The 24,278-nt window shown below is 43.0% G+C and overlaps 1 protein-coding gene across 12 annotated transcripts in view; it reads right to left on the minus strand.

Moving 5' to 3' along the window:
• Nucleotides 1-24,278, minus strand: part of satb2 (SATB homeobox 2) — a 299,511-nt gene that overhangs the window by 67,409 nt on the left and 207,824 nt on the right. For all 12 annotated transcript variants that reach the window (XM_068035703.1, XM_068035709.1, XM_068035705.1 and 9 more), the window contains one exon: nt 2,317-2,514. In XM_068035703.1, coding sequence (XP_067891804.1) covers nt 2,317-2,514 — 198 coding nt within the window. The remainder of the gene's footprint in view (nt 1-2,316; nt 2,515-24,278) is intronic.

The following is a 24,278-nucleotide window of genomic DNA, read 5'->3' on the forward strand; positions in this document are numbered from 1 at the left end:
AGGTCATTGCTGAAGCAGCTGAAGATGGGTGGACCTAGGACACTACCCTGAGGAACGCCTGCTGTGATGTTCTGGGGCTGAGATGATTAGCCTCCACAACCACAATCACCTTCCTTTGTGCTAGATATGACTCCAACCAGTAGACAGTGGAGAGTTTTCCCCCGATTCCCATTGACTTTAATTTTGCTCGGGCTCCATGATGCCACACTTGGTCAAATGTCACCTCACCTCTGGCATTCAGCTCTTTTATTTATCTATGGACCAAGGCTGCAAAGAGGTCTGGAGCCAAGTGGTCCTGGCAAAACCCATATAAGCATCGGTGAGCAGGCTATTGGTGATTAAGTGCCGCTTGATAGCACTGTTGATGACAGCTTCCATCACTTTGCTGATGATTGCCAGTAGGCTGATGGGATGGTAATTGTTCCACATTGTTGGGTAGATGCCAATGTATTAGCTGTTCTGGAACAGCCTGGCTAGGGTTCAGCTAGTTCTGGAGCACAAGTCCTCAGTACTACACATGGGATGTTGTCGGGGCCCATAGCATTTGCTGTATCCAGTGCCTTCATCCATTTCTCGTGAGTGAATGAAATTGGCTGAAGACTGGCACCTGTGATACTGGGGATCTCAGAAAGAGGCCAAGATGGATCATCCACTCAGCACTTCCGGCTGATGGTTGCAAATGCTTCAGCAGCTCTGCCAACATTGAGGATGGGGATGTTTGTGAAGCCTCCTCCTCCTCCGGTTAGTTGTTTAATTGCCCATCACCATTCACAACTGGACATGGTAGCACTGCAGAGCTTTGATCTGATCTGTTGGTGTGGGATCACGTAGCTCTGTCTATTGCGTACTACTTCCGCTGTTTAGCACGCATGTATCCTGTGTTATAGCTTCACCAGGTTGTCAACTCATTTTTAGGCATGCCTGGTACTACTCCCAGCATGCTTTTCTGCACCGCTCATAGAATAGGCGATCTAGGTCTCAACAATATACACTGGAATTTTTATTAACATAATGTGCACGTTTTAGCAAAAATGTTTTCCAATAAATAATCCCAGTTTCCACTGGTCGACTCTCCAGGCTTTGCATAATTGTACCAATATCTGACTTTATGCCACACTCTCCCTAATGACCATTTTGTTATGCTAGGATTACAGCAGTGACCTCTTATTGTAACTTTTGTAATCACATTACAGAAGAACAGATCCTGTGAGATATTTATGTGAAAATAATGAAATTGCATCTTAATGAGCCTTGTCTCTGGTTCACCATCTCACGTAACTCTACTTTCAGGATCACAATCACGAAAACCTGCTTGGTTCGATGACTATAAAAGCTTAGTACATGACATAGGGTTTGGGGGAAGAGGATTGACATTTAAAACACTACCACAAAGTTCTTCCACCATCTGACTCAGCTTTCCAAATTATACCACATAAAAATTATTTTTACTTGTGGTATTTTTCTTCAAAGTGAACTACAGTACTTTTTCAGACAAATGATGGTGACACGTAGACTTGGTAATATTGAGAGCTGGCCTCATTATTATATCCTCTGATTGGAAGAAAAGGAGTCATTGATGCTGTTGTGAAAATCAGCCTGTCCAGGCACATGGGGGTGGAAATTTATCTTGGTTGGTAATAAACCCACTGCTCCATATTCATTTCCAATGACTTCAATGGAACTGAATACCAGATGGAGTATAACAGGCAGCTGATGCCATAATACCCATTTAGTGTGACCGTCCAAGGCAAATTTCTACTCCATGAATTTTTCAATGGGAGATATTCCTGCTTGTTTTTTCTGGTGCTCATTAACCCAAGGGGAGTGCTGGAGAATAAAACATTCTCCATTTCAGGCACCCAGTGTCAGCAACAGGCAAAGAGGAGCTACATACAGAGTAACTGCAGTGCTGTGTGTCTTTACCCAGCAGGTGCTGGATTCAGACTGCCCCAACTCATTTCACAGAAGACTCATGCAGCCAGCAGACAAACGACTTTCATTCCATCAGTATGTCAAGTCCCAGAGGCGAAAGATTGGTGCCTAATCTCCTGAAAAATCCAGTTCCTCTAAAGGGAGATTTTTGATACACACGTTGTAATCATTTCACAGCATACTGAGAGTGGTCTGCACAGATGATGCCAGAAGAGCTTGCATTCCCAGTTGTCAGCACTGCACATAGCCTGTCAGTTATATCACTAGGGATGAAAATTATTTGTTAACGATGTCAGCTTACAACTTACATAGTGAAAGCATCCCAAGGCACTTAAAACAAAGAATTACTCTAAGAGTTAAAGCAAAGGAAAAGGGTCATCCCACCTGGATAGGTTCTGGAGATAGTTGCACAACATGTTGCAAACGTTCATTGTGATGGTGCCGTGATTCTTCCTCATAGACAATATCCCTTTCAGCCTGAGGAAGGTTCAGAAAGCGCAGGATAGTGCACAGATTCTCCCATAAGGTCCTGTTCTCTGGAGTCGGGTTTTCTTTCCAACGGAGCAGCTCACACAGCCATCCCTGTGACAAGGAGATAGAGAAAAGATATCAGCACCGACCTGGGAAATTAAAATGTAACGTGCTTTCACAAAAGTAAAAAGCCATTTTAATCTGTCTACTAAGCAAGTTAAAGAAAGCATTGCTCTGTGCCTTACTACTTTCTGGTCCAGGACAGATGAATGGTAGCATTACAATTATAGAGTTATAGCAACATTCCAGGTAGGAAATACATCGGAGTCCATATGTAATCAGGCTGAAAAACAGCTGAATGAAGATAAATCAACAAATCAATTGTTTTTGAAGAGTGAGGTCTGCTTTGTTTTTCAATAGTTTAATATTGATAGACTTTACTCCCAGATAAATCTGAAGACAATGAAAGCCTTCATTTTTTGACAACTAGATGCAATTTAGAGATAGTAAGCAAGGAAAAATAGAAATGTACTTTGTAACAGGGCTGCCTCTGCTTGCAACATGAATCTAGCAAGATGGAAAGTGTAGAAGGCCATTTGGAGGGAGTCCAACACGGTGGTGGCCATTGAGTCTGTTGTAATTTTCATAATAACTATATTTATGAGCAGTTTCAAAAAGATGCAATTATTACAGTACCCAAGATTTGGGCCCATGTAGTTTCTGGCTCACATGATAAGTTTGCAAGATGATAAAGGTTCTTTGCTCAATTGTACTAAATAGTTTGCATATGCAATCCACACCAAAATGTTCATCAAACAGAAATCAAATTGTATTATATTTTCAAATGCTGTATCTTTACAGCCTTATATTTCATAATAACAATTGATTTTGTGATTGAGCTCTCACTAGTCTTGCATTGACTTGCATGGTGTGATAAATATAATGTATGTATTCTTTCTGTTAAAAGAGTTATTGTGACACTGTTAATTATCTTACTACTGCACATCTAATCATTCACAACAAGGATTCAGGCTTATATAGGTTAACCTTTTATTTTAGTACTATGCTGGCTATGGTTATAAAGCTCCTCCCTGGCTAATTTGCCTATTTATAGACAGAGATTATGATTAAGTGGCTTTAAAATATGTTTGCTTACTCACTGGCAACTAATGACACTAAGTTTTACTTAGAAACCCCCCAATTATTGTTAAATATACAGCACAAAGTCTTAACAATATTTGCTATGGTGCAAGTCCAGGACCAGAAGAAATTATTAGATTTGGGACCAATTTTCAGTGACAGGGCTGGATTTTAAGAGCCCGCCATCTTGGTGGCCAGCTCAAAAAATTGCGGCCCGCACGTGTGGACCGCACGCCAAAGAGCTGCTGCAATCTCAAGCGGGAAGCTCATTTAAATAGCCAGGGCAGCCCGCCACCACCCCCCATGATCTTGTGGAGGGGATGGACTGTTTGTCCTGGCCAATGGCGTCAGCTGTCTGTGCACAGGCACTGGTGCCATTTTTAAAGGGCAGCCAGCCCTGCTGCCTAATTCAAATTTTTAAATACATACGCCCCCCAAAATTAAATAAATATAAGTCTTATGTCCCTTTCCCACCCCGCCAATAATGATTACATTAACTATTTGCCTGTCCCCCACCAAAAAAATTACCCTTTACATCTGAACTTGCACCCCCCCCACCCCCCAAACTGCACAAAGTTTGAAATTGAACCCTCCCCACCATCCCCTACACTCATTACATGTATTTGACCCTGTTTCCCCCCACCCCGCACTGAAAATCTTACCTCCTCCCTCCTCCCCATCGAAGTTTCACCACCTTTCCCCGGACAGGGAATTGAGTGCCGGCCGCTGCGCCAAACATCACGGTGGGCCCTCAAGATTGGAGATAAGTCTATGTAAATTTATTCATTTTATTCATTTGAACATTTTAATTGAGGTCCCGTCGCCCAGTGGCAGCAGGGCCACCACAGAGCCCTGCCACCGCTGGGAGGATCCGGCCGGGCCCTCCCGGCGTCAAGGGCCATGGCAGGCCTCATCCAGACCCATCTTCAGGCCCCTCCACCCCAGCCCCCGGCCATGGATCACGGTGTCTAGGGCTTAGTAAAATCCAGCCCATAATGTGAAGGTTTTGGAGTAAGTCACATTTGTTTTGCATTGGAATGCAGGAACAGGAGTAGCCCTGAACCTGTTTTGCCATCCCATTATGTCATAGCTGATCTTACCTCAACTTCATTCACTTATCTTTGATCCATGTCCTTTGATACTCTGACCAAACAAAAAGCTATCAATTTCAGTTTTGGAAATTGATGTATTTGGTTGGAACCGAAACTAACTGGCTTCAGCAACCTGCCAAACTTCTTTAAAATATCTTGCAGGCACTGTGCAACTTTGCTGAATTTCAATTTCAAAATGAGGCGCTCCTGCATTTTCCTTTGCAAAGTTAACATGTGCCACACCTGCATATTGCAAATCTTCTTGCAGCATTGCAGTGTGTTTGAAAATGTACTGTGTCAACTTGTCCAAAAGAAGCACAGTTATATGTTGGCTAAAAGGTCCCAAATGGTGCAGGAAGTTTGCTTCTGTGTAGAATTACTTTGCCTCCTGATTCTGTAACAAACAGAGGGATTGCTTCAGTGTCAGTGCCAATCAACCTATGTCGGATACTCGTGATAGTTCAGGAAATGCAGGATTAATTATCGTGCAGCAAAGTGTGCAGACAAGAATGGGACATGTTAGCCTTTTTTGAGTCCCTTCATATTCTGTACCATAACACAAAACTGAACAAACTCACATTTGGTAACAGCTGGCATGATTGCAATATGATCAATTAGAGGTGAAAAAAATACACCCAAGCATCTTTAAGTGGCAGTCAATCAATGAGCACATTGTGCACACATGTATCAGCAAAGGAAAAATACACTTCCTCTTAATTAACTTTGTTCCCTCAAAGTTGCCTAAAGCTCTCAATTAGCTTCAGCAAGAAAGGGTTACTTTCCAGGATTCACTGTCATCCATTGAATGTCAGTGTTATCCCTGGTGTTATTGAAGAGAGTTCTGAGGTGACTTTACAGATGGATCGGGCTGGATTTTATTATCCCGCCGCCGCGAGAGGTGGTGGGTGCACAAAATGACAGCGGTCCCGCCTGTGAGGTTAACAGCCATGCTGCTGAGATTATACAGCAGGCAGCCATTTAGTATAATGACTGCGACCTTTACCACCCCACCTCCCCCTCCCCCGCCCAATCAAGTGGCAGGGGCAGCATTGATGACGCTGTTAACAGTGTCTCCTGATGTTGGATTGCAGAGTTCCTCCCTTCTCCCCACTCCCCCCTTCCCCCCACAACAGTATCCACTTGCAGAGTTCCCCCCTTCACCCCACAACAGTATCCACTTGCAGAGTTCCTCCCTTCCCCCCGCAACAGTATCCACTTGCAGAGTTCCCCCCTTCCCCCCACAACAGTATCCACTTGCAGAGTTACTCCCTTCCCCCCACAACAGTATCCACTTGCAGAGTTCCCCTCTTCCCCCCACAACAGTATCCACTTGCAGAGCTCCCCCCTTCCCCCCGCAACAGTATCCACTTGCAGAGTTCCCCCCTTCCCCCCACAACAGTATCCACTTGCAGAGATCCCCCTTCCCCCCACAACAGTATCCACTTGCAGAGTTCCCCCCTTCCCCCCACAACAGTATCCACTTGCCGAGTTCCCTCCTTCCCTCAGATCTGCAGTATGAGTTCAGCGGTAATGTCTGATGTGAAAAAAAGTTCCACAAGATAACAAGGGATAACTCGCCTAACCTTTGCAGGCACCAATGACTCTCACCTCGGTGCTGCCAAATTTTCAAAGGCGGGAAAGTGAAGGCACGTGAGTGCCGCATGTCATGCATAAGATTGTGACCGCCCGGTAGAATTGCAGTGAATTAGATACCAGTTCATGCAAAACAGTATGCAACAGATTTAAATTATCCACCTGTTGCATTGCGGAGGAAGTGCCGCGACAGAACTTGGCCGCCTCCGCGAAAATCGGAAACTGGCATTAGGGCGTCAGGTTCTGTGGTGGACAACTCCATGCCAGTTCTCCGCCCTCACACCACCCCCCCCCCCCCCCCCACCCCACCCCACCAAAACACCCAACTTCTAACAGAGCATAAAATTCAGCCCAGTAATTGTGAGGAGGTTGGCCTTTTCTCGTAATTCTCTGAAAGCAAGATTGTGTCAGATAGCTGCAAACATATTATTCCTAGGACGACCGGTTAGGTATACAAAAATAAATTCTTTTTATCAGAGCCTTCCTAAAATCATACATCTGTCTCCTTAAGGTGGTCTCATATTCCTTTTCCCTCTCTTAATGAAGAAACAAGGGCCATAGGGAAGGATATAACAAAAATTGTAAAGTATAAGAAAAATTAGATAAATCATTACAGTAAAGTGAAAGTAACCTCGTTTTTTTGTAAGACTGTAGATTGTAGTAGCAAGACAAAAGACATAGTTTTGAGGCCCTGGGAAAGAGATGGTGTAATGATTCTCAATTTCAATACACTAAGAATGCAGAGAAGAGAAAGACCATGAAGAACATTCTATTTGGAGCTTGGACATCAATTGTATTTTCAGTTTTCATGGCGTTAGCTAGGACGATCATTAATTCTGGAATTTCAGACCTAGCCTACTAATCAACTCTTCTGTGCCATTCAGAATGTTATCTTATCTAATACCTTAAGGTTGTCAGAAAATAGTTTGAGCTTATATGTAACAGTCTGTGTATGAAGCAAAATTTGGACTTGGTAACAATTTACTTAAATCACAACATTGACAGGAATTTGCTGCTATTGTGATTATATGTGTGTGGATTTGCCTGTTTCTCTTCCAAATGTGCAATTATGAATTTAAATAGAATTTTAAATTTTCATTATGCACTATTCTGGAGCTAAATAATATGTTTTGTGATGCTCCTCTTTTTGTATAGCTCAAGACGTAGGTCCACTGGATTCCAAACCTGCAGCAAGAGCGTTTGGTATGAGGAAAAGAAATTACATTGAAGACAATGTCAATATATTGTCAGTTCAAAGAATCAATCTCTGCAATTCAATTAGGGAAAGCAGAAAAAAATTATTCAAATGGTATTTATATTCCCAGTTCCAAGAGAAAAAGCCGTTTTAATAACTACCAAGTAAAAAATTCCGTTTGAAACATACCCTAATTTACAGCAGAGAGTTAATTTTGAAACCTTAATATATTAGCATAAAAACACAGCTTAAGCTGACAAGTCTGAAATAAAATACCTTCAAAAACAGGAAGAAAATTCTATGGTTTGTGAATATTTACTACAATCGTCTATGCTGTCCTACGTTATGAGAAAAGTGTTCTCCCACACAATATCCTGGACGTTGGGAACAAACCAAGAAGAAGGCTTGCTTTTGTCCCACAGAGCAAATTCACATAAATATATACATATGAACCTTCTACATAATGAACTTTGGTGATTATATCAGTCCCACAGCACCTCACTGGTGATGGTCAATAGAGAGGTGTTTACCCTGAAAACTACATTTGATTTGAAATATTCAGAAACATTTAGATGTTTCATATAACTAGCATAATCTTTCGAGTCTGTAAAAACTTAACCCTTGTCATGCCAATTTTTCTTTAGGTAACACTTATACATTTTTTTTTACTATTTATGAATTTTGCATGTGGTTTTAACATTGTAGCCTAGAAATCATGATTTAAGATGTGACTTTAGGAATGCTTAAAACTTTGATTGGAAAAAATAGACAAATGAATGTGCAACTGGGTCTCTACCATTTTCCAGGCGGGATTTTCTGGATTCCTGTCAGAAATATGGCACCTCACCGATCTTCAGGGCCACTGACACTTTGTTGAGGTATGGTCGTATGGGCTCTCTTCAATGGCAATTCTTCGATTTGTGAACCTAAATCGTGAGTGTTGGGGTGCAGCATCAGAGATGAACCCAACTCTGTCCATACCCAATGTCTACACACACTTGAGAGTCAGCAGTTGTCAATGGCTCATGATCAGGATTCCAGAAACCTAGACTAATTTTCCCTTTCTCAATCCAGGTGCATCGAGGGAAGATGTGGGGGCAGAGTGCCTGCCCTTAATATCAAAATAGCATTCAATCAAGTCTCGCATCCCAGCAAAACCAAGGTTAGTGATAGTCAAAGTAAACTCTTGACAATGGTTGGAATCATATCTGAGACAAAGGAAGATGGTTGTGGTTTTTGGAGCTAATCATTGCTGCCCCGCGACATCACTACAGGAAATTCATGAGACGTTGCCCTCAGCCCAGTCATCTTCAGCTGCTTTACCAATGATCAGCCTCCTCATCATGAAATCAGGAATGGAACTGATCACTGACAATTTCACAGTGCTCAGCTCCTTTAATAAATTGCCATTCTAGCCTCGAGTAGAACATTGACAACTTCCATGCTTGAGCTGACAACTGGCAGGTGACGTCTAGAGTTGTCCATCTTCTTGGGCTGCTCCAGCTCGATCTAAGCTATTGGTCAGCTTTTGCTGGTTTTCTAGGTTGGCAGGCATGGTGATGTAAAAAATAAATTCTTGAAGATAAAGAGAGCTAGAGGTGAAACAGACAGCAATTTCAGCTCCTGATCTAAACCTGGGAGTGCGAACCAGAGTCCAAATTGTTCCCACAGAGATAGAGGGAGGAAAGACTAGGTAGGAAGACTCTTATGTAATGTTAGCTGTGGCTCAGTGAGTAGCACTCTTGCTTCTACATCAGAAGGTTGTGCGCTCAGGTCCGACTCCATGACTTGAGTCCAAAAAATCTATATTGACACTTCAGCACAGTACTGAGGGAGGGAGGGGAGGGGGGGCTGCAATGTCAGAAGTGATGGCTTTCAGGTAAGATGTTAAACTAAGGCCCTGTCTGCATTCTCAGGTAAAAGATCCCATGACACCTTTTTTGAAGAAGAGTGGGGAAGTTATCCCTGGTGTCCTGGCAAATATTTATCCCTCAATCAACGTCACAAAAATACTGATTATCTGATCATTATCACATGATAATGGGAGCTTGCTGAGCACAATTTGGCTGCTCCATTTCCTGCTTCTTTTGCCAATCACTTTAAATCTGTGCCCTCTTGTTCTCAATCCTCTCACCAGTGGGAACAGTTTTTCCCTATCTAGTCTGTCCAGACCCCTCATGATTTTGAATACCTCTATCAAATCTCCTCTCAGCCTTCTCTTCTCCAAGGAAAACAGTCCCAACTTCTCCAATCTATCTTCATACCTGAAGTTCCTCAACTTCTCGTGAATCTTTTCTGTACTCTCTCCAATGCCTTCACATCTTTCCTAAAGTGCAGTGCCCAGAACTGAATGCAATACTCCAGCCGAGGCCGAACTAGTGTCTTATATAAGTTGAACATAACCTCCTTGCTCTTGTACTCTATGCTCCTATTAATAAAGCCCAGGATACTGTATGCTTTATTAACCGCTCTCTCAACCACCTTCAATAACTTATGCACATATACCCCCAGGTCCCTCTGCTCTTTCACCCCCTTTAGATTTGTACCCTTTATGTTATATTGTTTTTCCATGTTCTTCCTACCAAAATGAATGACTTCATATTTCTCCACATTGAACTTCATCTGCCACTTGTCTGCCTATTCCACCAACTTGTCTATGTCATTTTGAGGTTCCACACTACCCTCCTCACAGTTCACAATGTTTCCAAGTTTTGTATCATCTGCAAATTTTGAAATTGTGCCCTGTACACCAAGGTCTGGGTCATTAATACATATTAGGAAGAGCAAGGGTCCCCACACTGAATCCTAGGAAACGCCACTACAAATCTTCCTTCAGCCCAAAGAACATCCATTAACCACTACTCTCTATTTCCTGACACTCAGCCAATTTCCTATCCATATTGCTACTGTCCCTTTTATTCCATGAGCTATAATTTTGCTCACAAGTTTGTTAGGCGGCACTGTAGCAAATGCTTTTTTGAAGTCCATGTACATTACGTCAACAGCATTGCCCTCATTAACCCTCTCTGTTACCTCTTCAAAAAACTCTAGCAAGTTAGTTAAACATGATTCTCCCTTAACGAATCCATGCTGGCTTTCCTTAACTAACCTAATAGTCCATGTGACTATTAATTTGGGCCTGAATTATTGTTGCTAGAAGTTACCAAACCACCGAATTTAAACTGACTGACCTGTAGTTGCTGGGCTTATCTTTACATCCTTTTTCGAACAAGGATGTAACATTTGCAATTCTCCAGTCCTCTGGCACCACCCCTGAGTCTAAGGAAGACTGGAAAATTATGGTCAATGCCTCCGCAATTTCCACTCTTACTTCCCTCAGTATCCTTGGATGCATCTCATCCGGCCTTGGTGCTTTATCAACTTTAAGTATAGACAGCCTATCTAATATCTCCTCCTTATCAATTTTAAATCCTTCTAGTGCATTAATTACCTCCTCTTTCACTGTGGCCTGGGTAACATCTTCTTCCTTGGTAAAGACAGATGCAAAGTATTCATTGAATACCTCAGCTACTCCCCCTGCCTTCATGCGTAAATCCCTCTTTTGGTCTCTAATCGGCCCTATTCCACCTTTTACCACCATTTTACTATTTATATGCCTATAGAAGACTTTAGCATTCCCTTTTATGTTTGCTGCCAGTTTCTTTTCTTTGTTTCTCTTATTTGCCTTTTCACTTCCCCTCTGAACCTTCTATATTCAGCCTGGTTCTCCATTGTATTATCTACCTGACATCTGTCATAAGCACACTTTTTTTGTCATCCAGGGAGCTCTGGATTTATTTGCCCTACCTTTCCCTTTCATACTTTGACTGTACCCGAACTATCTCTTCTTTGAAGGCAGCCCATTGTTCCGCTAGTGTTTTTCCTTCCAACCTTTGATTCCAATTTATTTGGCCCAGATCCATTCTTACCCCGTTGAAGTTGGCTTTCTCCCAGTTAATTATTCTTACTCTGGATTGTTCTTTGTCCTTTTCCATAACCAACCTAAACTTTAGGATAAAATGATACAAGGATCTCTTACTGATATTTGATCCACTTGGCCCACCTCATTCCCAAGAACCAGGTCCAGGAGTGCCTCACTTCTTGTTGGATTAGAAACATACTGCCGCAGAAAATTTTTCTGAACATACTCTAGGAACTCTTGCCCCATCTGCTCTTTTCAGTCTATATTTGGATAATTAAAGTCAAAAGTGCTTTGGAACATCCTAAGGTTGTGAAAGGCAATATAATTGTAAAGCTTTCTTTTTCTCCTAGTGGCACTGACAAGAGACCTAGCATGAAACAAATAAAAAGTAATTCTACTTCTTGGGACGGATGGTGTTTGGTGAATTCTTTAACTTCCTCTTATTTGTAATGAAGAATATCTGTGACAATGAAAGACTAACCCCCAAAAATTGAATTCACTAGCTAAGAAGACCAACACCTATGTTGGAATAACTGATCTAACTGAGAGCCTGGTGACCCAAAAGAGGCAGAGGGACCTTTTTCCTTGGGAAGCAACAGCTCACCCCAAGGATGATATACGTCTCATATTCAAGGCACCTATGGTGCAAGAGGTGGAGTGGGGCAGAGAAGGACAAATTAGTTTAAAGTATGATGGGGAGTTCACAAAGGAGGACTAAATAGTAAATGAGTAGATGTAAAAAAGAATAGTGAGAAGCCTGTTAGACAAATTAACCTATTTTGATGAAATGAATAAACCTGTATGTTAAAAAAAGCTAAATTACTGCATTGTCAGTGAAACCTTCATATAATTGGTTATTTGTGTAATTCCCCACCCTCCCCAAGTGAATTCTTCTACAGACGGATGCTATGCACATGAACGTATTGCACAGTTCCTGCCTAGATATTTCAAATTGCTAGGGTTACAAGAATGTTAAGACATAATTTTGATCAAATGAGAACCTTTGCCATGTAATACATTTTCTATAATTGAAATTAGCCCTCTCAGTTAATTGGGAGTGACATAATGACCTCTAAAGTGATCATGAATTTTCACCTGGGCTCAATGGACAATCCAGGGGCAAATCACACTCAAAATTGAACTGGTTTTCCGAAGAGTAGTTATGGTCCAAGTTTTCACTCAAATCATTTGCATAATCACAAACATAAAGGTTTCCATGAACCAGCGCAATTGGGCAATGTTTTGGAATGTAACTTCTTTTTTTCTTTCATTAAAAAATATTCCTTGATATATATGAGTGATAACCTTGTGCAGCTTTATTAATACAGCTGAAAATGGATTAATCACCATGAATGAGCATCTTTAATAAGTGTCTAGTCCACTACCTTTGAGTAACCTGCTTTTAAATAACTGAAAATTGTTTTAAAAACCTAGGCAGAACCATTTACTTGTTTCATTGGTGTACAGTAGTCAGTTTCTTGGTAAATTAAATATTTTATAATTTTTAAAATTAGTGGTCTTTTGCCTAAAATACACATTAATGTTAAGAGCCTCCTCGACGGCCAGCAAATAGGTGCAGTTAGCAGAAACTTGCCATGGTAATTAATTCAATTTGGAGCATGTCCAGTTTTAACAGCGGGGCTGGCTTCCAACGCAATGCTTTTGAAACCAATTCGAGAGATCGCGGGAACTCAATTTGCACTAGACATAACTTGTATTGAAATTCCTCAAACTTCTGCACTGGTTTAGCTAATTTTAGGCAAATTGCGCTGGAAGAATCAGTACAAACTAGCAGAAACTCTATCCCAGTATTCTTACGATAGCAGTTAAAGAGCTTATAACTGGATTTTTGTTTGTGTTGAATTTTTATTTGTAAATTATGAACAAATAACAAGTATTTTGATGTCAATTTGTATTTAAGTATTATCAGCGTGTACTTCCTGTCAACTTCTTCCATTATAAGTTTTCATGTCTATGTAGATTATGTAAACTGCCTACGTAAACTTGTCACACTATAGCGACACTCTCCCACCAGCATGGCAACTTTACATAAGCAGTTCCCATTATGCATGTAGGCTTAGGAATTGATAATGTCAACAAGGACAAAATGTATGTCTTTACAATGGAAACTGAATTATGTCTGCATGCACTGGTCCAATTATCCCCGATCTCTAAACTTGCTTCAGCTGAAGAGAACATTGGTTCAGGATCCCCAGTGTGCAACACCAAGGGAGATCACCTCATATGTGAATGTTCCGATGTGTGTCAATCACACTTCAAACATCACACTGTTACAAGTGCAAACTTCTGTGTCAAACTTTAAAAGGCAAATATGAAAAAAGGACAATCATTTCCAGTGTACAGAGAAGCTTACCAGTTACAGAAAATCACTTTGAATTGACTTAGATATGCTTTAAAAAAAAGCTAGAAAAAAAAAGCTACTCTGACCTCGAACAACAGAACTGTCTATCAGCAACAAGCCTCTAATTGGTCAAGGAAAGCATAGCAATAACACCTTGGATCCTTGAAAGGATAAATAAGTTATACACAGCTGCACTTTGACACAGAAAAATACATTGGGCTAGATTTTGTTGAAAAAAATAATGGTGGTTGAACAACACATGCTGCTATTAATGCGGAAACTGGTCCGCCTCTTGTAGCAAGGAAGGGATACCCTGTGAATTGTTGGCCGATTTGCAACACTTCATTTCCGAAGAAGGGTCACTGACCCGAAACGTTAACTCTGCTTCTCTTTCCACAGATGCTGCCAGACCTGCTGAGTGATTCCAGCATTTCTTGTTTTTGTCTCACATTTCCAGCATCCGCAGTATTTTGCTTTTATGCAACACTTCGTTGTTAGTTTTGCGAAAACAGCTGAACCTCCACCACCACCAACTCTCCCCACCCTATGATTTTCATGAAGGTGCTGTATTTGCCCATTAATTGTCCATTAAACTCACTATAGAAAGTTAAGTCTGGAAACTAACAGCTTAAGTACCTTTTTAATGATGATTGACAATCATTCGCAATTAGCAATCAACCTCCTTTCCCAGAAAGTGAACAATAATAAGCATGGAGTCTCATTCCTTCATGTTGTGAATTATTTTAGGAAGTATTAAAAATGTCAAATTTTATATTTAAAATGTCTTTCCTTATTTTCCCTATCTGTCTCTTTTCTTCCTCTCAATCACATCTTTCTTCCCTTCTGTTTCTTTCTCTGTATCTGATTTGATATTGAAATCACCCATTCTAATTCACTCTCCTTTTCAGTCCTTACACTGTTTATTTCTCAATTCTTAAATCTCATTGGTTAGGGAGATATGTTGTTTGTCCCATTGTTCACTGAGGCCCCAATGCCTCACTGGGCTGTTATCAGCTCGCACTTCCAGCAATTGTGCGTGCAAAACAAAAAATTTAAACCCTATAGGTTGAATGTAGTGAGCCTGCCGCCGGTCCTGGCAGTGGACCCAAAAAAGGGCAGCCTTCCAATGTGTCAAGTGTGCAGCCATGACACTGCAGTTATGCAGCAGGTGGCCATTTAGCATAATGGAGGTGCCGGTCACCCCCAATCACGTGTTGGGGGCAGGAAGCGAGACGTCGATTATGCTGTCAGCTGACAGTGGATCAGGTGCTGTCACCACCTTTAAAAGCTTGCCAGCCTTTCATTCACTCCTGCCTTGCTATCAATAGAAGGTTGTTTACTATAAGGCACAAAAACTCAAAATGTCTGGCCTCCATTGCTGTGTTATCATCATCCATTGCTGTTTGCCCCTGACATAGGAACATAGGAACAGGAGTAGGCCACTCAGCCCATCAAGCTTGCTCCACCACTCAATATGATCATGGCTGATCATCCACTTCAATGCCTTTTTCCCACACTATCCCCATATCCATTGGTATTTAGAAATCTGTCAATCTCCACTTTAAACATACTCAATGACTGAGCTTCCACAGCCCTCTGGGGTAAATTCCAAACATTCACAACCCTCTGAGTAAAGAAAGTTCTCCTCATCTCTGTCCTACGTGGCTTCCCCCTTATTTTGAAATAGTGTCCCCTGATTCTAGACTCCCCAACCAGGGGAAACATCTTACCTGCATCTACCCTGTCTATCCCTTTAAGTATGTTGTAGGTTTCAATGAGATCACCTCTCATTCTTCAAAACTCTAGAGAATACAGGCCCAGTTTCCCCAATCTCTCTTCATAGGACAGTCCCACCATCCCGGGAACAAGTCTGGTGAACCTTCATTGCACTCCCTCTATGGCAATAATATCCTTCCTAAGGTGAGGGGACCAAAACTGCACACAGTACTCCAGGTGTATTCTCACCAAGGTTCTATACAATTGAAGCAAAGCTTCACTACTCCTGTACTCAAATCCTCTTGCAATAAAGGCTAACATACCATTAGCCTTCTGAATTGCTTGCTGCACCTGCATACCTAGTTGGAGGATGATTGTCACTCAGGCATCTCTTCCTCACGTAAGGCCTCCCCCCTCTACAGTGTTAGATTGTGCAGAGCACAGCAGACTACCAACATATGCAAGACCCTCAATGGGGCATACTTCATGGCTTCACTAGATCAATCAAGGCAGCGGATCCTCATCTTCAATAACCCAATGGCCTACGCGATGGTCACTCGGGTGGAGCTGTGGCAAGTGTTGTACCTCTCCTCCGCTACATTGTGAGGGTTCCTCACAGGCGTCAGAAGTCATGTCTTCAATGGGTAGTCGTTGAGAATTCACCCCTGAAGGCGAGCAAGGGAACTGAAAAGCTGAGGCACCTAGGACTGTCGAAGTATGTAGGCATCATGGCTGCTTCCTGAGAAGCAGGCACACACCTGCAGGAAACACTTTCAGTCACAGACCAGTTGAACATTGATGGACTGGAACCCCTTCCTGCTGATAAAGGCGGCTGGCTGCTCCATGGGAGACTTAGAGTCATAGAGTTATACAGCACAGAAACAGGCCCTTTGGCCCATCGTGTCTGTGCCAGCCATCAAGCACCTAACTATTCTAATCCCATTTTCCAGCATTTGACCCATAACCTTGTATGCTATGACGTGTCAAGTGCTCATCTAAATACTTCTTAAATGTTGTGAGGGTTCCTGCCTCTACCACCCCTTCAGGCAGTGTATTCCAGATTCCAACCACCCTCTGGGTGAAAATAAAATTTCCTCAAATCCCCTCTAAACCTCCTTCCCTTTATCTCCAATCTATGCCACCCCGGTTATTGACCCCTCTGCTAAGGGAAAAAGTCTCTTTCCATCTAACCTATCAGTGCCCCTCATAATTTTGTATACCTCAATCATGTGCCCCTCAGCCTTCTCTGCTCCAAAGAAAACAACCCTAGCCTTTTCAGAATCCCCAATACACACAAACCCCCTTGCAGAGCCCCCGATACACAGAACCCCCTTGCAGAGCTCCTGATACACAGAACCCCTTTGCAGAACCTCTGATACACGCAACCCCCTTGCAGAACCCCGATACACACAACCCCCTTGCAGAACCCCTGATACACAGGACCCCTTTGCAGAACCCCTGATACACACAACCCCCTTGCAGAGCCCAGATACACACACCCCCCTTGCAGAACCCCTGATGCACAGAACTCCCTTGCAGGGGCCCCGATACAGACGACCCCCTTGCAGAGGCCCCGATAAACACGACCCTCTTGCAGAGCCTACATCAGCAGAGCGACAAAGGCCTCAGAAGCCAACGCTTCCCCTATGCTGCAAGGTCAGGATACCTCTCCACCGCGGCAATGAGGTCTCTCACCTCAATACCAGCAGTTTTGATTGGTCGCAAAGCTGAAGGCACGTGAGTGCCACATGTCATTCACAAAATCATGGTCCAGTCATTAAATCAGAGATAATTTAATTTAGTTTAGGTTAGAGATACAGCACTGAAACAGGCCCTTCAGCCCACCGAGTCTGTGCCGACCATCGACCACCCATTTATACTAATCCTACACTAATTCCATATTCCTACCACATCTCTACCTGTCCCTATATTCCCCTACCACCTACCTATACTAGGGGCAATTGCTAATGGCCAATTTACCTACCAACCTGCAAGTCTTTGGCATGTGGGAGGAAACCGGAGCACCCGGAGGAAACCCACGCAGACACAGGGAGAACTTGCAAACTCCACACAGGCAGTACCCAGAATTGAACCCGGGTCGCTGCAGCTGTGAGGCTGCGGTGCTAACCACTGCGCCACTGTGCCGCCCCACAATTACATTTAAATTACATTTAAATTCATGTTAAACAGAATATCAGCAATTTGAAATAGGTTCCTGTCGCACTGGGACATCAATTCTGCCATGGTCCTTACCCGCCTCTGACAAAATCAGAACCTACGGAACAACGACGGATTTCAGGGCAGGCAGTTCCGCTGCGATTCTCTGTACCCACACACTACCGAACCCGCCTTAAACAGCCGCACAAAATTTAGCCCTAAATGTGCAAAAACAAGTGTAACTAACAGGACACACTGTGAGACGCCCCGCCCTTGCAAAATCCGGCCCATTGTTTGTTAAATGTTACTATGCTTCTACCTCATAAAACAGCCTGCCCTGCACTCTTCTATGAGCAGCACCACAGGAGGTCAGTTAACGATTTTATAATTTTTACTTGTTATTTCAATTCTTTCTTTTCAAACAACATTACTAAAAAGAGATTATTTACCTCATTGCTGTTTATGGAACCTTGCTCTGTGAAAATTGGCTGATGTATTTCCCTACATCACAACAGTGTTACATCAATGTGCTTTGTTGAGTGATAATATTCTTTAATCCACTGACTTGAGATCTGAATTTATATTTTTTTTAAAGATATTTAAAAAAGAATAGCTACAAGGATGTCTTTGCTGGCAGCTTAAGATGGCCAGCTAATTTGTAACACTGTATCCTACACTGCAATGCTGTGAGGAGGGACATGAAATGTTTACTCATATCCCAGCAAGAACCAAGACCCAGGAAGTTTAAGGGAACTGCTTGTTCTTTTTCTTTTTAGCAAGACCGAAATACTGCTAACTGCTATGTTTGAATGACTGAGTGACTGTCATGTGACAAGCCCCTCCCCATCTGTGGTTTTAAGCTTGTGTCTTTCTGCAGCAGAGAGAGGAGAAGCAACTGGACTTTGCCACATGCAGACCCAAGTGGGGGTCTCTCTCTCTCTCTCTCCATTTCAGCTTGAAAGCTTTCAAATCCTGCCTGTTGACTGACCACCTTTGCATACTCCAACTACAATTAAGAACCCCATTGGAGAAAATCATCCACATTGCTGTCATCAAGAGACCCACTGAACCAGTCATCTACTTCTTTTAACTAAAAGCCTCAGGACCACTGAATTCAGCCAGAAGCCAACTGAATCACCAGACAGACGGTATACCCCTTTTTTCTTTGGACTCTAACACAACCAATCTACCTTTCCCCACTCTGTAACCTAATTGTGTGTATGTAAACCTCTAGTGTGTTGTTTATTATTTTTATTAGTTCGATTTAGGTACAATAAAGTTAACCTCTTTGTTTGTTAAACTCAAGAAAACCGGTCCGATTCGTTCTTGTTATGATCATAGCAAGTAAGTAATCAAACAACTATTTAAATGGCCAGTACATCCACTTTAAAAAAGAATGAAACCTGTTGTGATCAAACAAGGAGAGAGATAGAGGGAAGTCCTTCAACCCCTCCTCACTTTGACAGTAACAACACTTCAAATGTACTTCATTGGCTTTAAAGCATTTTGGGGCGTCCTGAGATTGTGAAAGGCACTATATAAATGCAAGTTCTTTGTTTTCTTCTTTTTCATCTGGTAGAACTAGTGCAAATTATGATTCAAGGTGTCACTTCTTCAGCTTTTTCTTCCTTTTGGCTCAATGTTGTATCCTCCACTGACACCTCTTCCACTTCTGCAAGAAGGATGGGCTGATCAGAACTGTGGACTTCACTACAGCAATCATCAATGTTCCATGATTGGCCAACAGGAAGGTTGTTTCTTTGTGCTCCATTCCTTCAGATTTTAATTCCCCCCTTCACAAATGGCCAAATATGTGGACCCACCCACCCATGTCCTCCTCCGCAAGGAGTTTTCCAGCCAGTATACTAGTAAGAAAAACAGTCAAGACTGGCATTTCAAGTCACTGCCTTTCCTCAGGAACTCTATGCTCTATCCAAATTATAAATGTCCCTGTGTTATCATGTTATATAATGATAACATTGAATAAAGACAAATACTGTACTACAGTGAACCATATGCAGCCATATTTGATGGGACATTACAAATAGTATGCTGCATTAAAGCACACTTTTAATGGAATTACTTGACAGTTTTAAAAATGATGCAATACAATAATTGGCATGTTGTATATTTGGGTCAGGATTTTATGCTGGCGAGGGGGACTCTACGTGCAGAAAAGGCGACGCCAAGAGCCCCATGTCGGTTACTCTCCGGAAGGCCTGCAAAATCTACTGCCAATTAGGTAGGTCAGTGGTCAGCGGCAGGCCTTCCACGGGATCAAGGACCCCAGCGCCGGAAGACCCACCCTCAGGGAGCTGCTGGCTGCTCTTCCACTGAGCAGCACCATGACAGAGGCAGTGGCTGCTGCCAGTGGAGCAACTGCCCGAGGCCCAGGAGCGCCGCTGGACCAAGGCCACAGGTAGGTCAGGACGGGAGGGCTCTCACAGACCTCCCCACCTTCCCGATGCCCAGTCCCTCGTTTAGGCACTAATTGCCTTATAACAAGGAACCCTCACCCCCAAACCCCGAAGCCGGGAAGCAGCCTGCACAGTTTCTCGTGTCATGCTTCCCGTGTGGCAAAAGGGCCGACTGTCACATGGCTAATTGAGGCAGCAGCAGGATGAGGCCCTTAACTGGGGATTAATTGCTCAGTTAAGGACCTCAATTGACAGTGGGGAGGGAAGGGTGTTAACAGGCCTTCTTGCCCTGGACTAAATTTTGACAGATCCGAATTTATGACCTCGCCACCACCAAACCCACACCAGGGGGGGTAAGCATAAAATTCTCCCCTTGGTTTCTAATTCTTCTAATGTGGAAGTCGGGGATGGAGGGAGTAAATAAGTAATGGGTCAGGATTTTCTGTTTTGGGTCGGGACCTCGACATTGGCACCAAATGTGGGTCCCGATCCCTGCAGCATGTCGGAAGGAGCTACGGCCTACCATTACAGGTAAGGGAGAGAGAGGGCACATCCATCTTCAGGCACCCTCTCAGCACTTCTAAAAACTGCAGCCTCAGTGTTATCCTGAAGCAGTGGATCCCAGTCTACCGCCTCCAGGCAGCTGCTCTCGACGCAGCGGGGGAGAGTGGGGAGGGGAGGGGGGAGGTGCCCGCAGGCTGACTGGTCAATGGCCTTAATTGGCCTTTCAATTATCTGAACAAGCTACCCGCCGCTTGCAGGTAGCCGTTCTGCTCCCCATCCTGCCTTCCCGAACTTGAGGGTGGGATGGTGCTGGCAAACTGGCACACCAGCCAACAGTACGAAATTATGTGCCCACCCACCCACCTCAGCTCTGACCCACATTGGCAAAGATTCTGCCCATGGTATCTCATCTAACCTTTGTATAATGTTATTTGGGGGGCCAGAATGATCATTTATGTGATTTATTTATTCACCATGGCTGTAATTCAGAAGGACAGAACTTGTGAAATATCAGTATTAATCCCGGCATCAGCAGGCCCCTTTTTGTTTGACTTGTTCTTGTTTCTCCCTACAGCAGAAATACAGAGATTTGATTATCTCCGCTGCAGCAGCCAAGATAGCAACACCAGCTGTTGTCATTGTGCAGCCTCATCCTCACAGCCTACATGTTAATAACCTGATCATTCCATTTTCTCCTTCAACTGCCGGCTGTAGCACGTCGAAGAGACAAAACCTTGTTCCATCTGCAGCAGCTGTAGGCGCTGAACTGTGAAGCCATTGGGGATTTATAAACTAATCTGTAATACAACACTGCCTTGTTTTTACATGTACAGGCCAGATTCACACAAACCTGAACCTCTCTCTTTTAGGAAAGAAACAGGCAAAGAAACAATGACTGTTAACAATCTGAAATCAAGAAACTGGCACTGTACTTTGTTCTTTCTTACCTCCTCCCCCACCCCCAACTCCGCCGTGGAACCAGTATGTGGTTTGGCGTAAGTAACCTAGTGCGTTAATCACTCATACTTTGAATTTTTACTTTACATTCTCCAATGGCTCACACAACCTAAGTGGCTGGTTTAAAGAACAGATCAGAATTAAGTGTAAATGTTGCATGTTAACTTTCGAAGTTTCTTTTCAAGAATTGGTGATACCAGATGCAGCCCACTCTGTGGGGAGTGTGCCATGTCTGACTGAAGGATCAGATGCATTGTGAGATTTATCAATTGCAGGGGGTGTTGGGGGGTGGAGAAGGGGAGGATTTCACAGCAGCCGTGGGCTGACACTGTGAATAGGTTGTATGTTTAATGTATCATTTGCTGCTAAATCTGCACTAAACTAACTGCAATCTAAGCTGGTCATTGCCCTTTAATAGAATACGTTGCAGGTCTCATTATGCACTATGTGTCTTCTCTCAACTGACTTTAGGAAAGAAAGTATTCAATTTGTCCCCAACATGATAGGTCCTGACCTTGGAGCTATTAGGAGGGAGATTATGTGCGAGTGTGACCATGTGTGCAAGCGTGTGTAAACAAAATTAATTTCTGGCAAAAGAGGCACCAGCCAGGATCCAGATTCAATGACATCATGATATCCAAGGAATTCCCTATTGAGAAGCCTAATGGCATCTTTTTGGGGAGTCTAATATTCAAGGTGAAGTGGATTCACAGTAATTAGAGGATTATTAATCCTGTTTTCCCCTAAAGTATTTGCATGACTGATCAGATTAAAGGATCTACATTTCAACAACATGCCCTTCCCAGCAGAGCTGCTGAAATTTGTGACAAAGCACAGACTCTGACATATTGGGCTCTGTGTATCCAGCTGGTGTTCTAATCACCTGTATTAATTTACTGATCTGCTTTATTTTTTCATTTTCAAAAATAATTAAAAATGCTTTGCGAGCAGAGGCATTCCTGAATAAGAAATATTGGAACAAGAAGCAGACTGTGCAGCCGAGAACTCACCACAGCACGGTACAAGGTGGTACTTCTTCCACGGATGGGACTGAGCCTTAACCCCTCAGGGCTGCAGGCACGAGCACAATATGCAGATCTTCACTGCGCATCAAAGAGTGGCATATTTAATCGCTTTGGATGAGTCACTCTGTTTAGTCTACGGGGTGTTCTGAATAAGCACCCGATGCCGTGTATGGTGTTGCTAGATGGCTCATGTGGAACAGAATAATGGCATTTCACACCTGTGATTGAATGTTTGCCATTTCTGCTGGTGTGAAATATTTCTCTTAGTGGTGTGAAATGATCACTCACACCCACAGAATAAAACCAAGCAGTAATACACTGCACTATTATATAGAAGATACCTGTGCATCAGATACCCCTCTGTACAGTTGAAATGTTTTAAATATTAAAATTTCACTGTACTTGGCTGTGATTCCCCCTGCAACAACAACAAGGATTTGCATATATCTCCTTTGAAAAAAGATTTGAATTTATATAGCACCGTTCATGATCTCAGCATATCCCAAAGCACTTTATAGGGCACTTATCGGTGATGAAATATCTTTCTGTGTACTCACTGTAGGTAAACATAGCAACCACTTTGCACAGAGCAAGGTCCCTCAAGCAGCAATGAGATAATGACCAGATAATCTGTTTTTGTTGTGATATTGGTTGAGGGATAAATGTTGGCCAGGACTCCAGGGAGAACTCCCCTCTTCTTCAATCGTGCCATGGGATTGTTTGCCTTCCACCAGAGAGAGCAAACAGCAGAACAGTTTAACATCACCTCAGTAAGACGGCACTTCAGACAGTGCAGCACTCTCTCAGTACGCAGTGAAGGATGAAACTGAATTATGGTCTCAAGTGGAACTTGAATTCACGAGGTGCTGACTCAGAAAGAGAGTGTGACCACTTGTAATGCTGACAATAGGCATCAAAATGTCAGAAAATGTCCAAAGATGCTACACTGGAGTATAATAAGACTCTGAGCCAAAGAAGGAGATATTAGAATGTGTGAATAAAGGCTTGGTCAAAGCAGTAGCTATTAAGGAGGGTCTCAAAGGAGGAGAGAGAGAGGACAGATGGAGAGGTTTAGGAAGGGAATTCCAGAGCTAAGGGCCTAGGTGGCTGAAGGTATGGCCACCTATGGTGGGGCGAAGGAAGTGCAGGATGGAGAAGGGGCAGAGCTGGAGGAACGTTCAGTTCTTGGAGGGCTTGAAGAGGTTACAGAAATAGGGAGGGGCAAAGCCATGGAGGGATTTGAATACAAGGATTTGATTTTAAACTCAAGGCACCATTGGACCAGAAGTCAATATAGATCAGTGAGTACATGGGTGATGGGTGAGTGGGACTTGGAATCAGAGTTTTGGATGACATGGCGTTTATGGAAAGCGGAAGATGGGAGGCTGGCCAGGAAAGCATTGAAATAGTGAAGACTGGAGATAACAAAAGCATTGAGGAGAGTTTCAGCCACAGGTGGGCTGAGGTGGGGATGGACATACAAAATAATGGAAGCAAAAGGAGGCAGTCTTTGTGATGGAAAGGATATGGGGTTCGGAGCTCAGCTCAGGTTCAAACAGATGGCAAAAGAGGCATTCGACAAGGTCACACATGGCAGACTGGTCAGAAAAACAAAAGCCCATGGGATACATGGGAATGTGGCAAGTTGGATCCAAAATTGGCTCATTGACAGGAAACAAAGGGTAGTGGTTGACAGATGTTTTGGCGAATGGGAAATGGCTTCCAGTGCCGTTCCACAGGGCTCAGTGTCGGATCCCTTGCTGTTTGTGGTATACATTAATGATTTGGACTTAAAT

This window comes from Heterodontus francisci, chromosome 7 (genome assembly GCF_036365525.1).
Source record: "Heterodontus francisci isolate sHetFra1 chromosome 7, sHetFra1.hap1, whole genome shotgun sequence".
Taxonomy (NCBI): domain Eukaryota; kingdom Metazoa; phylum Chordata; class Chondrichthyes; order Heterodontiformes; family Heterodontidae; genus Heterodontus; species Heterodontus francisci.